Source organism: Colobus angolensis, unplaced genomic scaffold (assembly GCF_000951035.1).
Source record: "Colobus angolensis palliatus isolate OR3802 unplaced genomic scaffold, Cang.pa_1.0 Scaffold312, whole genome shotgun sequence".
In the NCBI taxonomy this organism is placed as follows: Eukaryota; Metazoa; Chordata; class Mammalia; order Primates; family Cercopithecidae; genus Colobus; species Colobus angolensis.
The window spans coordinates 543,998-561,241 of NW_012116400.1; the positions used below are offsets into that span (position 1 = coordinate 543,998).

At 38.2% G+C, this 17,244-nt stretch overlaps 1 protein-coding gene across 1 annotated transcript in view; it reads left to right on the forward strand.

Moving 5' to 3' along the window:
• MBD2 (methyl-CpG binding domain protein 2) overlaps positions 1-17,244 on the forward strand; it is a gene marked incomplete at its 5' end in the record, with an annotated part of 57,146 nt that overhangs the window by 28,070 nt on the left and 11,832 nt on the right. Inside the window, 2 exons of the mRNA XM_011950997.1 lie at positions 11,207-11,297; positions 12,669-12,846. Of these exons, the coding sequence (XP_011806387.1) occupies positions 11,207-11,297; positions 12,669-12,846 (269 nt within the window). The remainder of the gene's footprint in view (positions 1-11,206; positions 11,298-12,668; positions 12,847-17,244) is intronic.

Below are 17,244 nucleotides of genomic sequence, written 5' to 3' on the forward strand. Positions count from 1 at the left end.
AAAAAAAAAAAAAGGAATTAATTTACACTACTGAAATTAGTTTTAAGAAAACGTTTCTTAAGGGAATATCTTCTCATAAAGAACTAATGATAGATCCTTATCTATTAGAGATCAAAGTTCCTGCCATTGAGTGGGTTTTGAAATCAGCAATTTATTCATTCCACAACATATATTGCTGATTAACAGATGCTATATTAACAAAAAAGTCGAACATGTTCCCATCCTCATAAAACTTTGAATTTGATAAGGAAAACCAACACTGAACAAATAATTGCAGGCATACTGATGTATGACAAATATGTGAAAAGTAGCGAAGGAGCACATCTAAGTTCCTGTATGAACTTACGTATCAGTAAGAAAATGATTATAGCTTTTTCTGTGGGAGGAGCACATGAAAAATCTAGGCACCTCGAATGATGCTCTTATTCCATGGTTGGTCATCTTAGGATAATGGTACCTTTTCAGGCACTTGACAAGTATCATATACCCACAGTGTGTAAGTTAGAGAGTATTCATGGCAAAATTTAGACAAACAACTACAGCAAATGCTTACTGCACCTCTATCTTCATCAACCCTAAAATCTGCCCTTTGCTTTATTCATCTAACCTGTTTAGCCCAAATTATCTTTTGCCTTAAAAAGAGATCACATTGTAGTTTGCACAGCACATGAAAGAAGATTTTCCTTGATTTATGCAATAATTTTCTTGTTATTATCTAGCTCTTTCTTCTTGGGCTACTCTGACAAAATAAGAGGGTAGCTCATACTTGATCTTTGATGTTTACAGACCATGGTATTTAAGTTAAGTTGTTATTGCTGACCATTAACTAGACAATTCAGATACTATACGGGGTTGATCTGAAATAAAGCAGTTTATAAACTGGATGGTGAATTTCTTCTTGGCAGGAAACACCATTCATCCACATAGCCCTAACTCAGTGTCCTGTATATTTAGCTTTTTGAGAGTGACAAGAAAGTATACACTTTCTGGATTTTGCTTTAATCGACAATTATGTGACAAGAGTCTCTATTATTTGATTAGCTTTAGTAACTGCCTTATGAAAGTAAGATATTCATTAAATTGATGGAATCCTAACATTAGAAAAAAATCCTGAGCAATTTGATAAAAGATTTTTTTTCTCAAAAAACTTTCTCATATTTTATTAGTGTTTTGATAACCTGAGATAGAGCTGACAGTTATTAGGATTTCTAGTTTACTAGTGAAAATATATGCAAGGAGATTAAGTGCTTTGCCCAAGCGCATCTATTTAGTGTTTGTGCCAGGATTAAAGCATTTAGCTGCCAAACCAGCACTTTCTATCACCCTGTCCTCCCTCTACTTAGCCAAAAATTCATCCTGCAAACATCTGAGTGTGAATTTTGTGTCTAGCATCATGCTCTTGACAGCTGTAGATTGCAGATAAAACTTTAAAAATGGGGAGATTTTTAAGGTAACTTTTTGTTCTTCTGTTTTATAAAGCATTAACACTGTTGTCCTCATATACTTTAAAAATTATATCACATATCTTATGCATTTAAATTTTTTTCATTAGAAAAAAGAAAAATGCTTATAGTCTAAATCTTTGACAATTAATGTTAGACATTTTAATGTGTTGTTTAATTGTAGTAAAGAATACAGAAACATACAGAGAACTGTCATGAAAGGTCCTCAGTCCCCTGGCAGCAGGCGAATGTATCAGTGAAGTAGGACAGGGGAGGCTTGAGCTAGGAATTGGATTTGGTAATTAGGTTACTGTGACCTTGGGCAAGGTCAGTGTTCATATAAATAAAAGGGGCAGAGCCTGGGTTAGAAGGAAAAGAATGAATAGAATGTGGGGAAATAAGACACAAGGTCTCTCTGCTAGTGGAAGGGGAAGATCAAGATGGCTTGAGGGGGAAGCAGTGTGAATAAGGACATGTTTTAAGTTGTCAGTGTTCAAGTGGATTTGTCACTTAAAAGAAGGTGTCCCAGGAGAGGAAGGGAAAAATGGAAAATGTGAGAAGTTGGGCAAATTGATAGGACAAGAAGAGGAGGAGGTAGAAGATGTGATCAAGAGTGCAGGTGGCGGGATAATCTTAGAAGGGCAGCACATTCTTATTTCTCTAAAATAGGAGGAGATCTGAGGTGGAAAGGACGATGTTCATAGAGGCTCTAGACCTTCAGGCTTAGCGCCTGACTTTTCTAGTTGTTCTGAAGTTGCTCTACAGGCTTCTTGGCTTGGAGGTTAATATTCAGCTTATGGTGTCTAAAATAAACAACAAAAAAACAGGAGTTTGGATATGTAGGAGTTTTAGATGAACTTCCCTTAGTTTCATTGTTGAAATTCAGCAGATTTCTCTGGTCAGTTTATTTTTTGTTCTAACGGAGATTGTAATTTCAAAAGGGAAGATGCTTTTTAAGATAATGCATGAGGGCTAAAATAAGTTTTAGGTTTTCGTGTGGCTCAGTTTGGTGAATTTTCTCCAGTTTTCATGTAAGAATTAGCCAGGCCTACTAATAGCTACATGCTAATTTATGGAAATTAACATGTTCCAAATAAACCTGTCTGTTCTATTTTGCTACTGTACCTACATTTGAACACTTAAAGTCATTCTAAATGGAGCTGTGCCTTTCTCAGTAGTCAGTGACAGATTCGCACATGTGTGGGAAACTCGGTCCTGTGGTAAATAAGAGAACCCCTTCTAAAATCTGACATCTCTTTATACAGATACTTTCTAGTTTACAAGTTGTGATATAAAATTTCATGTTTCATTTATTTGGAACTCTACATCTTCCAACAGAAATGATATTATAAATGACTCTAGTGTTCCAGACCCACCCATAAAAGACCATTTAATCTAAAGTATATCTGAATTATTAAAAATAATTACAACCACATTTCTAGCAGCAAATACATTGACTATCAACTTTCTGAGGTATGAAATGTTTCTCCCACTCGTGCTTTATCTTACTCTCCAGAATGAGTGGGTTCTCCACCACTCCTAATTGGCAGTGAAAAAAAAGAGGCACCCACCTCCAAGCCATTTAGATAGGTTCTTCTAAGGCTCATGAATGAGGGGAGCTGGGAGACACACTACTGAGAACTGAGAGAGGAGCTTGCAGTGATGGTGCATGCTGGCGGGGGCCCTTCTTTCTGTTTCTGCTGTGAGATCTGGGCGCCTGCCTTTATAAACCTCCTATTTCCCTATCCTTTTTCTCTTTCTCTGGACCAGTGGTTCTCAACTACACATGATTTTGTTTCCCCCATTTCCTCTTACTGCCCCACTGCCCACCTACCTGGGTACATTTGGTAATGTCCAGAGATATTTTTTGGTTGTCACAACTGGAGTAGTTCTTCTGACATCTTGTGGGTGTATAAACCAACCAAGCTGATAGTCATTTACCCCCAAACGTCAAGAATGCCAAGGCTAAGAAATTCTGCTCCAGACAGTTAATGCTACTGGTTAGGGTTGTTTTTGCCTTTTTTGATTCATTGCAGCTTAGAAATACAGTCTGTGTTCCCTGATTCTTTCCCACCTTCTATTCTTGAAACAAGCTCACAGCTCTTTTGAGGTTTATCTGAGAGCTTTAGTATCATCACAACATGGAACTAGATGGACCAAAAATAACAAGATTACAGTTTTAGGAAATCTTAATTAAAAGCTATCCATGCTCTCCACTGGACTTTAAATAGAGCAAAATTCTCATCCTTCTCTAGGCTTCAGTCCTTTCCTCCCCGTGATGATGGTTTCCTCATTCCCTGGTCTTCCAACCTTCCTTATTAATACTGCTCCACCATGGAGAGCCTTAGCAGTGATCCTGTTTCTCCCGATGAGAAACTACAGGGATGAAAAATCCTTGCGTTATTTTAATGAGTAGTTAAGGAAAGGTTCCTTTGTATTGCATAGATCTGGCCAGAACTGTTTTCTGTTGTTCTCCTTCTTTTAAGAAAGTTTCAGGAAGAGATTACATCCCAGCCTTTCCTTAAGTACTGCTGCACAGCACAGGGACCTCCTTTCTCTACTCTTCTCTCCTTCTGTCTACTGCTGCTGCATACTTGCCACCAGTGCCAGCTTCATGGACATGTGACCTGTGCAGTTACACAGGGCCTTGTGCTTAAAAGAGCCCCTCACTTAGAAGGAAGGGCCTATGCCTGGTTTAATGCTCTGCTGCTATACCCTTGAAATTCTTAATTTTTTTAAACAAGAGGCCGCACATTTTTAATTTGTTCTGGGCCCAGTAAATTATATAGCCAGTACTGCTTACCAAAGTACTCCCAACCAACCTTAGGTCCAGGTGAGAGGCAGTCTGGCTTGGAGGAGAGAGAGGAGAATTTAAAAATATTTGTAGTAGCAAGAAATCCCCAACTGAAAGCGAAGGAAGGGAAGGGAAGATTCATATTCATTTGCTCAGTCTCTTCATTTGCTAATACTTACCTTTCAGAATTGATTATTTTTGCTTTGTTTATACTTACTAATTTTAATAAAATGACCAGCTACTTATTAAGTGCTATTGTATGATCAGCAATGTGCTACAAGCCACAGGGGAAACGAAATAGTAAAATGATAGTTGCTGTGTACTGGGCATATTCAAGTGTTTATAACACTTCCTCATTTTGTTCCCATAACCTGTTGAGATTGCTTATATTGTCCCATTCCATAGAGTATGAAACTGATATTTAGAGAGGTCAGTTGTCCAATTTATAAAGCTCATGAAAAAGCAAGTTTGAACATTGGTTGTTCAGATTCTAAAACCCAATCCCATTCACTCTGCTAATAAGTTAGATATTCCTGTCCTCAAGGTTGACTGTCAAGTTGAGGTCGTGAGTATACATGGAAAATCAGTTTCGTTTTGTCTAGTGAATTACTTTTTTTAACACAACAGAGACACATCAGTATTTTTCAAATTGGATATAATGATTTATGAAAATAGTGCTAGAGTATATGATGTAGATGCTTTTCAGTGTGGTCAGGAGAAGTAACTATTATAATTAATCCGAAACAGTATTCTTACAGAAAAAATTCAAAAGCCTTCAGTTATATATGCAAATCGCTCCATCTCTTTTTCCATTTTTTGAAATACTTGCGCCCATATCATTGTAAGTGTTGCTTAGCTGAAAGTGCCTTCTTGGAGTAGGGTCTCTTTAATTTCTATTCACCAAATAAAAATTTTATGTTCTATGTGATTGATATTTGCAATTGTGGTCTAAGAAAGCTAATTTGCAGAGAATATATGTTACACCAATTCTTTATTTTTTACCATGTGAGCTACTTCTCATGACAATTTGATATCCCCATAAAAGTCTATGCTGGTCTTAGCCTCAATATATTATCAGCCTGTCTTCTTATTTCTGCATAAGAAAGAGGCAGGCATCAGGCGTAGATCACCTACAATTGACGAGTATCTATTACTTAGGAGTTAAATGGATTAAGAGTAATTTGATAGTTCTCTTAAAATTTACTGATCTATTACTATTAGCCTTTGATGGCAGCAGAAGTGTCTGAGGCTTGTACTATATAACCTAACAGGAGCCAAACATGTAAATGCTCTTTCAGAGCTTTTGTTAAGAGAAGGACTGTTTAATCACACTGACCTGAGTTTTAATTCCAGCTGCACCACTGATTAATTGTGTAAGTTATTTAAGTTCCCCACACTTCCATTTCTTTATCTGTAAATGGGAGTAATATCTTCTCCAAAATGCTGCAGGAAAGTTTAACTGAATTCCTGTACATAAAGCACTTAGCACAGTGCCAGGCCTATGGAAAGATGTTAATGGCTAAGTCATAGTTTTCCTCCTCTTCCTCCCCCTATTTCATCAAGACAGTGTGACTGGGCATAGTTTCACTGGGTAAAACAGAACATTGGGTAAGCCCTTTCTTGATTTATACCTAAACAATTAGCTCTACTTTTAAATAAACTTCAACGTATCTCCTCCTGCAATGAAATAATTGGAAGGCAAATGTCTTCCTCTTGTTGTCTGCAAGGAAGAGGATAGAATAATATTTTTAAAAATCTTTCAGCATAATTAAGAATAAAAGTTAGAGATCTTGGTGGTCACTACACCCCCACTACATGCACACTACCATTTTTTTTTTTTTTTTTTTGAGACGGAGTTTTGCTCTGTCACCCAGGCTGGAGTGCGATGGTGCGATTTCGGCTCACTGCAACCTCCACCTCCCGGGTTCAGGCAGTTCTGCCTCAGCCTCGTGAGTAGCTGGGGTTGCAAGCATGTGCCACCATGCCCAGCTAATTTTGTATTTTCAGTAGAAACAGGGTTTCACCTGTTGGACAAGGTGGTCTGGAACTCCTGACCTCAGATGATCTGCCCACCTTGGCCTCCTGAAGTGCTGGGATTAGAGGCGTGAGCCACCGCACCCAGCTACTACCATTCTTTCAACACAAACCAAGCCAGTCTTTCTCATACCTAGAACCTGCATCAGAATCACCTAAGGTATTTGCAAAAAATAAAAAATAAAACTAGCTCTCTAATCCCAGACCTACTGAATAGAATCTCTGGGGCTGAGGCCTTGGAATATATTTTTAAAATAAGCCACCTTGGTTATTGTTCTTTATAAGATCTTTAGAAACACTGACCTGCACTCTCTTACCTCCTTGCCCATACGATTCTTGGGTTAGAATAGTCTTTTCTCTTCTACATGCCTATAGAATTCTTACACAATTTTCAAGGGTTACCTCTTCCTAGAAGCCTTTCCAGATCTTCCCAAATTGAAGTTAGAGACGTATCTTCATTATTGCGGTCAGCCTTGTAGAGTTTTGCATGTTTTCTACCAAACAGCTCCTGGAGGGCAGTGGTTGCTGATTATCCTACCAAGCATCCCCAGTGCCAGAAAAACACGTTACATATCATGGGCATTCAAAGAGTATTTGTTGAATGTTGTTGATCCTCAAATTCCTTTTTCCTAGTAAGCCATCTCTTTTGTTCTTCAGTAAAGAGTAGAAATCTCTTCAGAGTAATATTAATAAACTCGGGGTGATGAAGGTAAATAATAGCATTATCAGCCTCAGTTCCCAGAGCATCAGAATAGGGATCAGTGTCTGTGAATGGTGGCGAGGAGTTGTTTGTGATCCCTGTTTCTTTCTCATCCTCTTTGTATATTCTTCATAAGGCAAATTGAACAAATCCCTCAAAGTCCAAGTTGAATACATAACAATTACGAAAAGGAAATGCTATCGTGGGTTCATTTTACTTTCAGTAAACAGATTTGATCATTGACCTCACTAAAGAAGCAGTTTTTGTAATACACCTTCATGTTTGTTCTTTGGGCCACTAAGTGGAGTAAAGTCCATGTAGCTGTGCTTCCGTTGATGTCCTTCCTAGGAGAACTGTGCGGAGAAAATGTGTAGAGATGAACTACAGTGACTACTAAGATGGTTTCTCCAAAGATGCTCTGCACTGTCACTTAAATTTTAGGCACTTTTGTGGTTTTGAGTGACTTTTAATTCCATCCTATGTTTCTCTCTCCATCAGCTGGTTTCCTGGATAGGGCACTGCCCAGACGGTTGGTGTTATAAGGTGATAGGCATGTGGAGCTAGCCAATGTTCTAATATACTGGAAAGTGACAAAGAGAACAAGGTATTAGATGCACTCAGAGCATCTGGTTATTGAGGATTAGAGGGAGATGTAATAACTGAGGGTGATAGCACATTTTGGGAGTTTCTCCAAATGTTAAATCACTGTTCCTTATACATATTCTATATATTGATCATTTGGCTTCACACCAGGCAGCAAGATTAAGCTGAGAAAACCACTGAATTTGGCAGGGGAAATCAGATTTTCAGTGAGTAGGTTAGGATTTATGACAGCAGTAGTGCTTATGGAGTGTAGTGCAAGAGACTAGGTAGCCATCATAGAGGGAGAGTCCTTACATATGTTTTGAATATTTTGAGTATTAGCCATCTTTTGAATATTAAAGTCTTTGGACTTCTAATGTTTGAGAAAGCGGGGAGACTTCCAAGTGAACAGAATCTCCAAGGAAACACCTACTCACCTAAGTGAGTAGATCAGGAAATTTTAAACTTAGGCAAAGGAAGACCTTTTCCTCCCCTGCTGCCTCTGAAGCACTGAGGGCTGTAGTGGCCAAAGATAATGAGAAAAGATCTTGGAATTTGGTGAGAGGAGCTGACTGTTAGAGTAGGTTTAGTGCAAGTTGGCTAGAAAGGGGGTGGGCTAATAAAGTTGCAGTAGGCTTGGGAAAGGGCAATAGCGCACATTGGGCCATTCCTTGAGGAACAGGCTTAGAAAGAAAAGAAAATGGTCATTATATAAGCTGGATAAAGTCTCCACGTATTAACAACCAGAAAGTACAGTCCTAGCATCCCAAAGAAGTTGCTTGTGCTGAGCCTTTGCTGTCAGACTCCCCTCCATGCTAATCTCTGGCAACCTTCCCTATAGGTTTTCCTTTTCAGGGTATCATAGGAGTGAAATCACACAGAGTGGGAAAGACTGGCTTCTTTCACTTAGCATAATGCCTACTGTATGTACATTTAAAATGCATTTTAAAATGCAAATAATCCTTGCCCGCATCCCCTGCCCAAACAAATAAAACAGGGATCTGAGAAGATGGATGTACAGAAAAGTTGAGTTAGGAACATACTGAGATGTAAACAGATGTTTACCTCCTAAGGACCGTTTCAGTTTTCAGTGAATTTAGGTGAGCTTGTTAGCTTTGAGTGAGTGTTGGAAAGGTTGGAGATGAAGTGACCTTGACCATTTAAGTGTTTTCTTAAACTAGCCTCCTCTCCTTCTCTGACCTTTCTCACTCCCCCTTTCTCCCCTGAGTTGGGGATGGGGGAAGATACACACACACACAAATACGCATATATATATCTCCATTTTCATGGCATAACAATTTTGTTATTTTTGCTCCTGAACTCTGGAAATGGTGCTTTTACTATCGAAAGAGCATATGCAAAATCTTAGTTTCTTATGTCCTCTCTTATAAAGAGAGCATCCACACATATCAGATTCTAACTTCAGCTGTAGTTGAGGGCTATCAGATGACATGTGGTGGTTACCGGGATGTTATACAAGCTAGAGCCATATACTTGTATTTCAGTCCAGGATTTATTTTTACTAAATTTTTCTTTTTAAATTTTTGTATTGTTTTCCTTGTTACTGATAGAAGTTTAAAAGTTAAGAATTTAAAAAGATAGAATAAAACAAATTATTTTTTAGTATCTGGAATTGGAACTTTTAGATGTAAAATATAAACAATGTATCTGTTCATAATTCCCATGCTTTTATTTGGTAGTGTTGATTTATTTTTACAAATCAGTGACTATGAGATTAGTAAGTGCTTTTATTAAATTGTGTATATATATATATACACACACACATAATATTTAATTCTAAAAGCACTTACTAATCTTATCCTCACTAATTCTCCTGGATACTTTTTCATTAGAAATGTAACTGGGTTTTGTTTTCCTTTTTTTTTTTTCTATAGCTGTGATATTCAAAACACAGATGATATTATTCCACCAAAGAGCAAATAGAAAGCAGGCAGGTTTTCTTGGAACATTTATTGTGTTCATCAATTATTACCTTCACCTTACTACTTTTCATTCATGGTGATTAATATATTTATATCCTCGAATTGTTGACTTGTTTATATTGACAACATATTCTACTGATAATGTGATTAGCAGAGAGATGTAAGATGTTACTATATACCAAAGGCCTTCCTTGGTGCTAGTGTTGTGCTTATTACAAATTCAGCATATTGCTCTTCTAACATAAATAGAATTACACTACTGTATCTTCTCATTTATCTGGAGGACAATTATCTGATACTTCACATATATCCAAAAGTCAGAATGTAAGCCCCAAAAGCCCTCAGAGTGGCCACAGTTTGCTGAAAGCAAATGTGATAAATCTTGTGCCCAGTTTATAATGGATACTTTATACATATTGCCTTATTTAACTCCCACAGTAATCTTTTGTGATAGCTATTGTTGCCACATTTATAGAAGAGGAAATAAATTGAAGATTCTGAAGAGGTTATAAACCTTGTCCAAAGTTGTCTATCTAGAGAGTATCGCAGCTGAGATTTCAGCATGGGTTTAGACCTTGTCCAAGGTCGTCTATCTAGAGACAGTGTTGCTGCTGAGATTTCAGTATGGGTTTGTGTGTCCCCCAGATCCTCACTCTAAGTCCAGTTGCTCCCATTTTCAGTCATTCTCATAAATATTTTTTCAGTACCAACTATGTGACAGGCCCTGGTATCCAGGATTAAAGACAATCATACAGAGTCCTATAGAATCCTTTATCTGTTTTTTTTTTTGGCTGCAGTAAATATGAAACAGACTAGAAAAGAAAGGAGGCATGAGGACAGTGACATTGTCTCTGTTACTGACTGTCACATCTGCAGGGTGAGCACAGTACCTAGCAGGAGCTCAATAAATATATGTTGAATGGGTGAGTGATATTAGTGAAAAGTAATAACTAGGAGAGAGAATCAAACATGAAAAGGATATAAAATAAAAACCATGATTGTCTTGGACCATTTAGTGTTTGAATAAGCAAAAAGCTCCATAGCCCCTAGGGCATGAAGAGCCTCTCAGTGTACTCACTGATGCCCATAATGATGACCTGGGGCCACTAAGTGACCATGGTGATCCAGGCCCTGTGCAGCAGGGAGTCACTCATGAATATGACATCCAGTTTAAAAATAAAGGAGGCATCTAAAACATTTTAGAAAATGTTTCATTAAAAATGGTCTTTTCTCCCTTAAAGTGTGCTAAAGAGCTAAACTTCATTGTCTTGGAGAAATCCTATATTGGAGTAGCTCTTTCTCTAATAATATTGGATAAAGGGGGATAACACATCATATAATTTGTTTTCTTTTCCCTAATAAGTCGTAGCATTAAAATTTCATGCCAGATGAATCTTTAAAAAATTCAAATTCTTTTCTTTGGAAGATACACTATAAGAAACTATACATAGTATACAGCATATAACCATCTATAGTACTGTAACAAGTGAATAGGTCACATAAAACAACCTTTTTTGAGCAATGTCATCTGAGAGGATTATGATGTGTTGAAATAATTCACGTTTGGAATATCATTTAGCTTTTTATAAGGAAAAATGAGGAAATTATAGGAAACTATTGAAATGATTTAAATTTCATTATTCAACAGCATCGATGCGCTACTTTCTTGTTTCAAGAATGTATCTATTAACAGTGATATTTTGCCTTACAGCTTTTCTGGGAGAAGAGGCTACAAGGACTTAGTGCATCAGATGTAACAGAACAAATTATAAAAACCATGGAACTACCCAAAGGTCTTCAAGGTATTATCTAAGTTCAGTTGAGCAGACATTTATTAAGTACCTACTGCATGCCAGGCACTCTGTTAGATGCTGTGGATTCAGCAATGACTGACAGGAGGTCTTTGCCTTGGGAGGTCATATGCCTTGCTGGATGATGTACCTCTTGTGTTTTAGTAAAGCCAGGCAGAAGCTACATGAAAAACTTGTATGTAGACAGATGCTGCCATGTAGTATATTATCTTAGATTTTTTTCTGTGTAAAAATTTTGGTTTTAGGTTAGGTTCATCACAGAAGCTAACCCATGTGCTACTTTTAGCACTGGATGCAGAGGAGTAACAGAATTTCTCAAGCTTCCTGCTTATAGCAGCATCTGGCCCTACCACCTGCTCTTTCTCTCATCCTCTTACCACAAGAACAACTAACAGCTCTCCTTCTGCCCCTCCCTCCACAAACTGGTGCTCTAAGTAGCAGTGGGAACAGATGCAGTTTGGTCCAGCAACAGCAACCAGTGGGATCTGGGGTGGAAAATTCAGATGCTGATCTACCTTTCATGTTATATGAGAACTGCAAGTTCTAGAGAAGAGTTATTTTTCAAGTATTAAAAATTTGGCTTCTAAAGCTTGATGTATTGTGAATTGCTCAAAAATCCTCATAATTCATGGTTAGATTGTTGCCTTATCTCTTTATGTTCTTGGAATGTTGGCCTTAACTAGTTAAACAGGTTTAGGACTTTAACCATTGCATTTACATGTGACATGGTGCCAGTATCTTACAAGTAATCAAAGTGTGCAGTTACTAATTCTCTGATTTTGGCTGTTTTGTTAGGTTTATGAAAAAAGCTGTTAAAGCCACAGGTACAGCTTGCTTGCATTGGCTTTTTCTTTGAATCCCGAGACAAAGAAGATAATTGTTGAGATATTTCTGGAAATTAATGTTAAAAGCTACAAGGAGAAACTATACCAGTACTCTAGGAATACATTAAAAGGGATACTTGAGTATAGTCGCTTCACCAAGTCTCACCTCATTAAAATAATTAACATTGCTTGGGGAAATATAGCCAACTTTTTAAAAGTTTAGTACCTTGGAAAATGTGTTTTAAAGTTCTGGTAAAGTATTATTAAAATGCTCAGCTATAAGCTTATAGCAAGCATGAGGATTTGCTTTTTAAAGTAAGAAAAAATGCTCAGCTATTTTGTTACTATTTCTTTAGTGTGAATTATTTAGTGTATCATACCTATTGAGTAGATATATTATCTTTTGCTGCTTTGTTTTATATCAGTTTTACATATATGATCTCAAATATATATAAAAATATCAGTTGTTTTAGGTCACATAAAGTTTGCTCAGCACATTGAGACATTTCCTTTAACTAGTACTTATTTCTCATTGCAGGAGTTGGTCCAGGTAGCAATGATGAGACCCTTTTATCTGCTGTTGCCAGTGCTTTGCACACAAGCTCTGCGCCAATCACAGGGCAAGTCTCCGCTGCTGTGGAAAAGAACCCCGCTGTTTGGCTTAACACATCTCAACCCCTCTGCAAAGCTTTTATCGTCACAGATGAAGACATCAGGTAATGCAGTTTAACATGACTTCATAAACTTGGGTTTTTACATTTGGGTAAATTTTATGCTGTTCATTAGGTTCAGTGGCATAGCTAGTAAGTGATATATCACCTAGAAAGTTATACTTTTTTTTTTTTTTTACAGAGTTTTACAGAAACTGATGGAAGGTGAAAAAAGACCATTATAACAAATACATGCTTGAAAGGGGTGTAAATGTATCATCATGGTCATGTCCAAAGGACAGGCACCAGATCAGTTATATTCCCTAAGCATCATTTTTACTGTGTCTTTTGCAATTTGGGATTCTGACTTTCTATTCTAAAGAACCTCTTTCTGACAGACACAGTGGCTCATGCCTATAATCCCAGCACTTTGGGAGGCTGAGGTGGGAGGATTACTTGAGCCCAGGAGTTTGAGACCAGCCTGGGCAACATAGTGAGACCCCATCCCCACAAAAAATTTTAAAAAATTAGCCAGGTGTGGTAGTATGTAACTGTAGTCCCAGCTACTTGGGAGACTGAGGTGGGAGGACTGCTTGAGCTTGGGAGGTCGAGGCTCCAGTGAGCTGTGGTCACATCCCTGCACTCCAGCTGTGGCGACAGAGCTAGATCCTGTCTTAGAAAAATAAAAATAAATATAAAGAACCCCTTTCACTCAGTCATGCCTTTTCTGATTGCTTCCTTCATTGGTTTGTCTGGAAACCAATCTCTCTTTAAATCAGATGATAGTGATGCTGCTCTTAAACTTACTTGTGACACAGTAGAGCAAGAAGAGAAGCAAATAAGAAAGAAGAAACCACAGGTAAAGCAATAAAACAGAGTCAGGAATGAGGCAAGATGCAAACTATCTACTGACATCTTTCACTCTTTCTAAGGCTGACTCACAAGTTAGGGTTTCAGCAGCAAATGGTAAAAGGAAAACATCCAACTCAGATTGGTAGAACCCAGAAAATAGAAGCAAACCATTGCACAGGAAAAGCAAAACTACTCCAGTTAGTAAGACCACAGAGCAATTCTTATATGGGTTTTATGACCTCAATATCATTACTTTATAGTGATACTTTATAGTGATACTATATAGTATATTGCATTTTCTTTAAAAATATGGCCTTGTGTATACTTCACTATTTCTGTCCCCTGAATGTAAATCAGTTTAATTAGAGTATTGTTCCTAGACAAAACCAGCAGATAGCACTTTCAAATCATGTAATTTTAAAATGTTTTATATTTGTTATTTTGTTTGTTTGTTTTTTGAGATGGAGTTTTGCTCTGTTGCCCAGGCTGGAGTGTAGTGGCACAATCTTGGCTCACTGCAACCTCTGCCTCCCGGGTTCAAGCAATTCTCCTGCCTCAGCCGCCCGAGTAGCTGGGATTACAGGCAAGCACCACCATGCCCAGCTAATTTTTTTATTTTTAGTGGAGACAGGGTTTCACCATATTGGCCAGGCTGGTTTTGAACTCCTGATGTCATGATCTGTCTGCCTCGGCCTCCCAGAGTGCTGGGATTACAGGTATTACAGGTGTGAGCCACCACGCCCAGCCTATATTTGTATTTTTTAAAAAAATCCATACAAAGTTGACATGAAAATGTTTTTAAATGGGTAAGTCTATCTAGGTTTATAATACGAAAGCCCTTCTTGCGTCTTAAAGTAATTATTTTGCAAAGATAAAAAGTGGTACACAGTTGTATTCATATACCTTGATTGCATACGAATATGAATAAAGTTTCTTTTTTTTTTGAGACGAAGTCTCGCTCTGTCGCCCAGGCTGGAGTGCAGTGGCGCGATCTCGGCTCACTGCAAGCTCCGCCTCCCGGGTTCATACCATTCTCCTGCCTCAGCCTCCTGACTAGCTGGGACTACAGGCGCCCACCACCGCGCCCAGCTAATTTTTTGTATTTTTAGTAGATACGGGGTTTCACCGTGGTCTCGATCTCCTGACCTTGTGATCCGCTCGCCTCGGCCTCCCAAAGTGCTGGGATTACAGGCGTGAGCCACTGTGCCCAGCCATAAAGTTTCTTAAAAACTTTATTTTTTAAGAAAACAAAATGTAAAAAATCAATGAAAGGAATCAACTTGCTCATTGGATTGTTCTTACCCTTGAGGAAGAAAATTACTCCAGAGTCAAGTTCTTTTCCATCTTGAATGAATACTGAATCAGCAGGGATTCCGCCAGGTCTTTATGTGTGTTGATGGAGGTTCTCTGAGTTATATCACAGGAATGTTGATGGCTTCAACACCAGATCTTTTGATAGTTGAGGAAACTATCTCAAAGCCAATTCTGGATGATTTCCTTTTTGGGTAAATTTGTGTAACAAATTGCTCATTTGATTTAATTGTCATGACAGAAATTAGGAAGCAAATACTCCTTGTTGAATTAGTACATGTTCAAAATAAATTACTGCAAATGGAACTGTTACTCTTTATCTAATTGTGTATCCAATAGTCTGTCTACATTAAACCTCCAGCTGAAGGTTTAATGTAGATATAGCTCAAGTATTTTTAGCATATTTGATACTATTTGCCCTGATGGGTAGTTTTGTTTTTTCATACTTTGTAACAAATTCTCACAAACTTTGCAGCTTAAAACAACACCCATTTATTAGCTCGAAGTTCTTTGAGGTCAGAAGTCTGGGCCTGGTGTGACTGGGTTCTGTGTTTGGGTCTTACACGTGTCACTGGACTGTGTTCCCTTCTGAAGCTTGGGGTTCTCTTTCAAGCTCATATGATGGTTGCAGAATTCATGCCTTGTGTTTTAGGGCTGAGGCCCCTGTTCTCTTGTTGGCTATGGGATGGTGGCTGTCTTAGCTCCCAGAAGCTGCCTGTAGTTCCTTGTCTTGTGGCTCCTCCATGTGCGCCTTTATGCTCCTGTCAGGAAGATCCCAGCTCCACTAAGGGGTCCTATTAGGTCAGGCCCACTACAGTAATCCCTCTTGATTGACTCAAAATCAGTTGATTGGTAACCTAATCATGGAGAGATATACCATCATATTCACTAGTTCTGCTCACCCTTAAGGAGAGAGAATTATATAAAGAGTGCACATAGAGGTGGTTTTGGGGAAGGGGGACTGTTGGGGACATCTTACAATTCTGCCTACAGCAATGGGCAAATGATTAAATTTCAGCTTTCACAAATATGGAAAGTAATGCTCAAGATAGAAGAAAATCAATGGGAAATGTTAGAGTTTAAGATAAAATTCTCCATCCAAATTACTGCAGATGGTGCCATTTGCTCCATTTTCCCCATCTTCCTAATGAGGTTACTCTAGGACAGCTGTGGAGATTCTTGGACTCTTATCAGTGAAAGACTGCCAGTGAAACTAATACGTCATTTGTCATAAACTTTGAGTCACTGACCCAGAGGTGAGACTAACTGTATAAGAAATAAACAAATATGTTCTGCTTGACCCTGTCCCATGGCATGAAAATCTGTCGAACTCTAGTTTCTTTTAATATGACAGAGGCTATAGAGCTAAGACTGACCCAGTGACAGCTTCCCTCTTTGAAAATTCATTTAATAAGTGGAAGTCCTCTTAACTCTTTGTGGTGTTTTGGAGTTTCATAAAGATATCCAAAGTTTTTGTGGGAAGCAGTACATATATGTCACTTTCACTATCTTGGACATAGTGTTATTTGGTCAAAGGGGTGTGATCTTGAGTAGACTGAATATGACTTGGCAGCTGGTTGAGCCCCTGTGGAGTGAATGCTCAGGGACCCTTAGTGCAATCTTCTATAGCATTGCTCCTCTACCCCTCTGCTGTCCCAGGTTTGGGAATTGCTGAAATCTGTCTTCCTCAATTATTGGTAGAGAAAATTACTTTTTTTTTCAGTAGAACCCTTAGTATATTCCTTGTTGCATCTTCATTTCCCTCTCTGCATCTTTTCTTATCTCCTTTCTTCTGGTCTCAGGAGGTTTGCCCCGTTTTCTGTTCTGCTGACCCTCCCTCCTCTGCTATTGCCTTCTGTTCTTGTTCCCACTGGAAACTTTAACTACCAGTCTTCTCTCCTTCTCTCTTCTCTTGTCTTTCTTCGACCTTTGCCTCTCTACTTGGTTCTGGATGTCAATTTATATTTACCGAGCTTTGCTTGCTAGACCCGTATTAGGAATTTGTCTCTTACCCTCTGGGGGCTCTACTTTCATTTTTTTTTTTTTTTTTTTAACTTTTTGAAGATAAAGTGTATACTGGTAGCCTTTCTTCCTGTGCTTTGTTCTTCATCTAGTGGTTCAGAGCCTTTTTAATGACTTGGAGTTATTAACCCTCACTTTTGAGGTTCCTTTGTAATCACTGAGACACAGAGAAACTCATGGCATGTTCTTTTTTTTTTTATTATACTTTAAGTTCTAGGGTACATGTGCATAATGTGCAGGTTTGTTACATATGTATACTTGTGCCATGTTGGTGTGCTG